The sequence below is a fragment of the Cystoisospora suis genome, assembly GCF_002600585.1.
Source record: "Cystoisospora suis strain Wien I chromosome Unknown contig_3365, whole genome shotgun sequence".
NCBI lineage: Eukaryota > Apicomplexa > Conoidasida > Eucoccidiorida > Sarcocystidae > Cystoisospora > Cystoisospora suis.
This window is the reverse complement of record NW_027156160.1, coordinates 4970-12743: the sequence shown is the minus strand read 5'-3', so window position 1 is coordinate 12743 and position 7774 is coordinate 4970. Positions and strand designations below refer to the sequence as shown.

General features: G+C 41.6%; 2 protein-coding genes across 2 annotated transcripts in view; one reads left to right on the top strand and one right to left on the bottom strand.

The window, feature by feature from the left end:
- Positions 1 to 335: 335 nt before the first annotated feature.
- On the bottom strand, positions 336 to 1830 carry CSUI_006599 (uncharacterized protein; the record flags this gene model as incomplete). The annotated part of the gene is made up of 2 exons (XM_068066755.1): positions 336 to 821; positions 1516 to 1830. Coding segments are annotated over 2 exons (801 nt in total), but the record flags the coding sequence as incomplete, so codon positions are not given.
- Positions 1831 to 1961: 131 nt separating this feature from the next.
- The window catches only part of CSUI_006598 (glycogen synthase), a 6137-nt gene continuing 324 nt past the window's right edge, over positions 1962 to 7774 (top strand). Inside the window, exons 1-6 of the mRNA XM_068066754.1 lie at positions 1962 to 2071; positions 2575 to 2654; positions 3371 to 3475; positions 4182 to 4425; positions 4685 to 4814; positions 6042 to 6630. Of these exons, the coding sequence (XP_067921269.1) occupies positions 2040 to 2071; positions 2575 to 2654; positions 3371 to 3475; positions 4182 to 4425; positions 4685 to 4814; positions 6042 to 6630 (1180 nt within the window). The 5' untranslated portion in view covers positions 1962 to 2039. The remainder of the gene's footprint in view (positions 2072 to 2574; positions 2655 to 3370; positions 3476 to 4181; positions 4426 to 4684; positions 4815 to 6041; positions 6631 to 7774) is intronic.

Sequence of the window (7774 nt, the reverse complement as noted above, 5' to 3'; positions counted from 1 at the left end):
TCTATCTATCTTCATCTATCTATCTATCTTTAATCCATCTATCTTTAATCTATCTATCTATCTTTAATCTATCTATCTATCTATCTTTAATCTATCTATCTATCTTTAATCTATCTATCTATCTATCTTTAATCTATCTATGTTTAATCTATCTATCTATCTATCTTTAGTCTATTTATCTATCTATCTTTTCAACTTGAATGCCTCCATCTGTCTCCCTAGGTATCTGCAATCTCCACCTCTATCTACGATTCTTGTATCTAGTTGTCCGTGAAGGAATGCATGCGTTCACGAGAGAAGCTGATGCATGCACTCGCGTGTCTCTGAAGACTTACCTGCTTATAAGGGTGAAAGAAGAGATTGCTTTTCAAGATGATAGGGAGACCAGCGTCCACGATACCTGCAGCAGCGCATGTACTACATAGACAGCCACATGACGTCGAGAAGTATCGGAAAGAAGACGAGGAATCTCCGTCATCTTCTTCTTCTTCTTCTTCTCTTCTTCTTAAGAGGGCGTTCATCACATCTTCTTGTACTTTTGTTTCTCTCTCTTCTCTTCCATTGACTTCGTGATTTCTTTCCCTCTCTTTCTCCTTCACCATTTTGATCTTTTTCATCTTTTCTTCTTCTTGGCCGCGGTCTTCTTTTCTCTCCAAAGAAGAAGAAGGAGAGCACGCATGAGAGGGTCGAGAAGAAGAAGAACAGCCGAGAAGATCTCCTTCTGTTAGAGCAGAGATGAGGAGACCTCCATACAACCGAAGCTGACGTGTGAGTTCAAATGAAGAAGCTGCGATGTCTCTCTCATCCATAGAAGGAAAGGTCTGAAGCGATAGAGACAGAGACAGGAGAGACACGAAGAAAAGAAAAGAAGAGCTAGCTGAGAAGAAGAACAAGAAGATGATGATGACACGGAGGGAGAGATCTCTTCAGAGAGGATCTTCTCCCCTGAGAGAAAGCATGGAGAATGACAGAAAGAGAAAGAAGAGAAAGAGAAGAAAGAAGTTGAACAAGGGGAGACACACAAAAAAAAAAAGACGAAAGACATCAAGAGAAGATACAGAAGAAGTCGACAGTAGCAAGGTTCTAGGACAGCCTAAGAGAGACGCGTCACAAGGGGGGAGTGCATGCGAGATAAATCAAGAGAATGAGAAAAACTAAAGAGAAGAAGAGAAATATCGAGAAAGATTCGAGAATGTGGTGCTATACGTTTCAAGCCACTGCATGCCTAGAAATACTTACACGCCTTCCACATCTATACACACACCGCCCATACAGAGGGGAAGTACACACCCAGATAGATAGATAGATTGAAGATAGATAGATAGATTAAAGATAGATAGATAGAGACTAAAGGCAGATAGATTGAGGAAAGAAAGCTTGATAAGTAAGTAGATAGATGGTTAGATCTGACTGACGATGTGTAGTAGGTGAGTTGGTTTGGTATGACTCTTAGGGGTCGGGTGTAGATACACCACGAGGTGTCTATACACCTGAAGAAAGATAATGACGTCGTACCGCTAAGCCATCCATCTTTAATCCAGCACCTCCAGTGGCATTGATAAAGAAGTTTATGATAGGAAGAATTCGTCTCGTCTGTTCCTCATCAGGAACCGTTCTTTTCTTTCTCTTCTTTCCTCTCTCTCCTTCTGCTTCACCTTCTTTCTGCCTTTCAGGTAGTAGGCAGAGATCTTCTTCTTCTTCATCTTCAATCTGTTTTAAGAGAGCTTGCCGTCCCAGCCGAAATTTCCTCTCGGGCCGTTGCAGAGCAAATCTTATCCCGTCAAGCCATGCTAAGATTCTTGCTTCATCCATCTGTCTGTACTCCTCCATCTACACACCACACAAACACACCGACGTCATAAACGTATATATATATATAAATATATATATATATATGTCTACTGTATGTATGATATGTGTTTGCATGGGTTTGTGGATTTGCCTGTGTATGTATGTGTGTAGGAGTTCATTTGATAGTAGAGTTGGCAGAAAATTTAATTCGACGATATAACGGGCGTGTGCAGATTCTCGTAGGAGGCATGGCCAATTGGAAGGATGGCTATGCATCGAGGTATGTCTCCTTATCTGTCTCTCTGTCTCTATCTCTCTTTGTCTCCTTCGTACCTCATTCTCTTTTCTTTTTCTTATCGAACTCGGATCGAATCCACGCAAATGTCATTCATGTTATGTAGTGTATCAGTAGATAGAGATCTAGATAGAAAGAAACGGAGAGAGAGATCGGGACGTTAATAGATACATCTTTAACCCCTCTCTTCAGTATGTTCCTCCACCTATCTCTCCCTCTACCTATCTATCTACCTGTCTTTACTCTATCTACCTCTCTCTGATCTATCTATCAACCTCCCGGTCTATCTCTCTACCTCTCCCTCTGACTATCTTCATACGTATTGTGAGGAGCTTACAGCAAGATAGATATCTCTTTTTAATCTATTATGTGGTGTCTCTACCGATCCCTCCATTTAATCTTTATCTCTACTCTATCTTCTTGATTGATGTATTTCTCTGTCTATATAAGTATTTGTATAGGTGTGTATGGTTTGTATGTGTGTGTAGGTGTGCCAGTCAGATGCTTGATCTTAGGGCGAGGTTTCCTCACTCCTTCTGGGCTGAGCCAAGCGAATTCTTCTCAAACGGTAAGAAAGAAGAAAAAGAGACATCTTAAAGAAACTTCTGTTCTAATACTTATCATCTTCCTTTCTTCTTGGGCTTGTCTCATCATTCTTCTTCTTCTTCTCTTCTTCTCCTTGTTCTTTTTTCTCTTTCGTTCTCGTTCTTCTTCTTCTTTTATCTTTAGAATTCTCTTAGTCTGCCTTTACTTGCCTGTGTCATCCCTCGCGCTCCTCGATGCTTCATGTGTATCGCCTTCTCATTCTAGATCGGATAAGAATGAGATATAGAAACACTTTTCCTTTTTCTTTCTTTCTATTTCCTCTAGTCTGCGAAAGATCCCAAAATTACCTAGTCTTTCCTCCATCTTTAGACAGATCGATCTTCTTATTCTCTCTGTCTACAACGAGAAAAGGCATATGAGGGGAGAAGAGAGAGAGTTGCTTTTGCCTAAGAGATTCTTCGTGTAGACATTCCTTCCTCCTTCTCCATCTCTATGTATTTTACCTTCATCTTTCTTTTCTTCTTATCTTGTTGTGCCTGCTCCGTTTCTTTCTTTTTCTTCTTCTTCATGAAGAGGAAAGATCGTGAAGTTTCTTCCAACACACCATGCCAAGGGAAAATGAGAATACTTCTCGTTACCTCTCACCTCTCTGTCTATCTTTCTCTTTCTCTCTTCTTTCTTTCTTTCTTTCTATGGTTCTCTTTTCAACTTCTTTTTCTTTTCTCCTGTGTGGTGTAGGTACACTAGTTAATCTTGGCGCAGACTTTGGTCTTATGCCTTCGCTCTTTGAGCCAGGCGGAATCGTACAGCACGAATTCTTCATTGCTGGGACTCCCGTTATAGGTCCGGAGAACCCTTCACTCGACATCTATCTTCCTACGCTTCTATCTATCTTCTACATCTCTGTCTATCTCAATCTATTCATTGGTCTATCTCTCGGCGTATATCTCTCTGTCAATTTCCTTCCCGCTAGGCATTGATAATCTACTAGTGTCTCTCCATCTGTGTGTGTGTATCTCTTATCCACTTCTCATCTTCTCTTTGGAGTGGAGAGGCTTCACGCGTGTCTTAGGAAGGGCCGATCAACTAACGAGTAGATTTGTATATGCATATCTCGGTATCCTTGAAGTATATAAGAAGTTGGAAGAGGCAGTTGCTAGAGAATCGTCAGAAGAGAGAGAGAAAGAAAGAACAGAAATGCGTTAAGAATTCATTCTCCTCAAAGATGCCTACGGCTCCCCGGAGTCTCTCTGTCTCTCCCGTCCTTTTGGAGTGTTTCTCTTCTCTTTTGAAGCGGGTCTTCAAAGCGCGATCTTCTCATCCCTATCTATGTTATGCCGTATATACATACAAATACCATCCAGTCTCTTCTTCTATGAGACGATATCTTCCCCCTCTATACACATATGCATGCAAGTAACTATCTCACACTGTGAGTTATGTGAAGAATAAGCGACAAAGGTATCTGTGGGATGTCTTCTTCTCGTTTATTCTTCTTTCTTCTTATCTTATTTCTCGTGTTGTTTCTCCTTTTCTTTCTTCGTCTCAGCTTTCCGTACAGGAGGCCTAAAGGACACGGTCCACGAAGGAGGTGTATGTACACCTGGTGGAGGAGTGACTACCGGCGCAGGTGTAGGAGGAGTCTATTCAAGCAGCTCAAGCAGTAGTAGTAGTAGCGGGAGATCGACTTCGGTTTCTGTTGAAGCGGCTAGGAAGAATAATGGCTTTACTTTCGGGGACTACACAGCTGGAGATTTCTTATTTGCTATAGAACGCGCTCTAAGAGTCTTCGGGTAAGGAACGCAAAGCATGCAAAGAAATAGGAAAAGAACGAAGAGGAAGAAGAAACGGAGTGTAGAGATCTATATGTGGAATGGAAGATCTAACACGATGATGGCTTTCTTGCAGTGCTTATTGGAAGCGAGGATAGATAGATTAAAGATAGNNTGACTTTGAAAGAGATACGGCAGGGGGGGAAGTTAGGGGTGAGGGAGGAGCCAAAGAAGGAGAGGAAGTTTCTTGTCAGTTTGGTCTTTTCTTTGTGTTGTGTAGAGATCGTAGTAAGTACGAGCAGTTGCGTTTGAATGCGAGGGCTTCGGTCGTTTCGTGTGAGGAGAGCGCGAGGGCGTGGCTTGGAGAATTCGCTCGACTTCGCAAGAAAATTCCTGTCAATGAAAAAAGGGTAAGATCGCCTCTCCCTTCTATCACTCTTTCTCTCGCACACCAACAGATAGACAAATGGATTGTTTGATCCAAGATAGATTAAAGATAGATAGATAGAGGGTAGTGGGAGAGGAGGCATGTGAAGTGAAGACCCAGGTGGGCGTAGGTTATTGTATGTACACACCTATCTATCTGTTCAGTCTGTTACCCCGATCTTTCTATCTCAGATTTATGTATATCAATCTGCCTAGATGTATCATTTGTGTTTCTACGTATGTCTATCTATGTACATATATATGTATGAATATGTATATATGTATTTATGTGTATGTGGCTTTATTGCACCCTTGAAGATGGGAAGCCTTTTATCTTCGTGTGTAGCCCTCTTCGTTTGCAGTCTATATGTCTCTCTCTGTGTTTCTGTCTTGGAGCTTCTATGCTATAGACTTCTCTTTTTCTTCCCCGTAGAAGACACTAAGTCAGCGGACGGTTGCAATAGGAGCCTTTAGATGTATCTAACTACTACGAGGTAGCACTATATGCTGTAGAGCATGCATGTAAGGCTTTATACTCATGATAAGACAGAAGGGATGGTGTATGACTAGACAAGGAGGCTCTTAAAGCTAGTTCAAATGTGCAGTCACCTATCCTGTCTATCACACTTCTTAGAATAGAATTCTCTCCGAACACATGGCTCGATACTTTCCATCCATCTTATAATTCTTCCTGCACCTTCAGCACTCCCCTTCTTTCTTCTCTCCTTTACTGTCGGTTATACCCCAGTCATGACAGTTCCTTTCGCTTATTCGAATCTTCGCATTTCTGTGTCTTTCTTTGTTTCCTCTTTCTTTTCTCTGTAGTAGCTGCACCCCTCCTATTGTCTCTTCAGAGGTGTGTTCGATGAGAAGGAGAGTTTCCGCGGTTGGATATGTCTTTATACATAGGTGTATGTATGCATAACCTACGTGTATGATGGATGTATAGACAGATATCTTTATGCAGGTATGTGAGAGGGGCATGTATATTTTACATGCGTCATATGCTATGCTTCCGATTCCTACTATAGTCTTGCGCAAGTCTAGAAAACTTCTTTCGCTTCTACCCCTTTCGGCTTATAGACGGAGATTCTCATATCAAGTGTCCATGCAGGTCCGTAAGAGATCTATCAAGAAGAGAAGTCTCTTTTTTCTGGTGTACAGACAGCAGGAGTCGTAGATTCTTTTAGTGGGCCTCTTTCTGTTTGCAGGTGGATGAAATCTTTAGATCTCTCCCTCCTTGGTCAGAAGCCGAGTGGAGACGGCAGCGTCTTTCAGAGAGCTCGAAGTTTACAGAAAAAGAGAGACATCTTTCTTCTTCCTCTTCTTCTTTCCCTTTACATCATCCTCTCAATCTTCTGGAGATGTTACACAGAAATGAAGTGCGAAGAAGATATCATCCAAGCCATCTAGAAGAAGACACCTGGGGTGTACATACACTGAAGAAAGGCGGAGGAGGGGGAAGGCGAGGAAAAGGAACCAGGCGAGGCGCTTCAAGTGTTACCCAAGGAGATCCCTCTCAGAGCGATTACTTTCTCGACAGAGAAGAAGAAGAAGATGGTGCTGAAGAGGAAGAAGATGAGAATGAGAGATATCTTTCAGAAGAACAGCACAGCAACAGTAGGACAGCACCGGGAGCAGGAGGAGGGGGGAAGGGAAGATCTCTTAGAGATGGAGGAGGTGCAGGGCGAAGTCAAAAAGAAGAAGAGGAAGAAGATTCAAGAGCTATAGGTGTCCCTTGCAGGATCACATACGTCCCTCTTATAGGAAAGCCAAGGCCTAGGAGTGTTGCTGTTGCTGGTAGGTTTCATGCGTTAGAGAAGGCGTTGCATGCAAAGAAATCTCTATCATTGGAGGGAATTCTCTGCCTCATTGGCATAGATCTACTACATATATATATATATATATATATGTGTGTAGGTGGATAGGCTTGAAGATGGTGAGAAGGCATCTAGTCAGGTATTGTAGGTTTCTCATAGATGCGTGGATATCACACATTGTGTATGTGAACAAGTATGCGTGTAAGTAGGAGGTACGAGTGTATGAATGAGTCTATATGGATGTAGGTGTGTATCTACACACATGTATGTATCTATATGTGTATACCTGTCTACGTGTATGTATGTACATGTCGGCATGTATGTATATACATACGTATTTATGTATGTGCTTTTACCTATAGATGTGTGTATGTACATCTGTGTATGTGCGGGGATGTATCAATGTACTATGTACGTGGATGTATGTATGTATGTATGAACGTGTACCTGTGTATGTACACGTATGGATGAGTGTATGTATGTATGCATTGATGTGCGTATCTATGTACGTGTGGGTATGTATATATGTGTGTACGTGTATGTGTTTATGTATGTGCATGCATGTGTGTACGTATGTATGAAGATGTACGTGTATGTATGGGTGTATGCGCATATATGTATGTGTATCTATGTATCTACATGTATGTGTGTGTGTACGTGTATGTATATATGTATGTATGTCTATGTGTGCACACGCATGTATGTATGTCTATGTATGTACACGCATGTATGTATGTCTCTATGTATGTACACGCATGTATGTATGTCTCTATGTATGTACACGCATGTGTGTATGTGTGTGTGTGTAGGTGTGTCTGTGTATGTATATACATGTGCGTATGTGTGTATCTATGTGCTTACATGTATGTATTTGTTGTATCTATGTATGTATGTACAGGTATGTGCATGTATTTGAGTGTGTGTGTGCGGGTGTGTAAACGTACGTATCTACGTGCGTGGATGTGTGTATAGATATGTATGTATATATGCATGAATCTGTCTGTATACGTGTCTATGTATAAACTTGTATGTGTGAAAGAATATGCATGTATATGTGTGTGTAAGTGGTACCTGCATGCACGTATGCATGTAGTGCATACGTGCATGCATGCATGCGTGTGTGT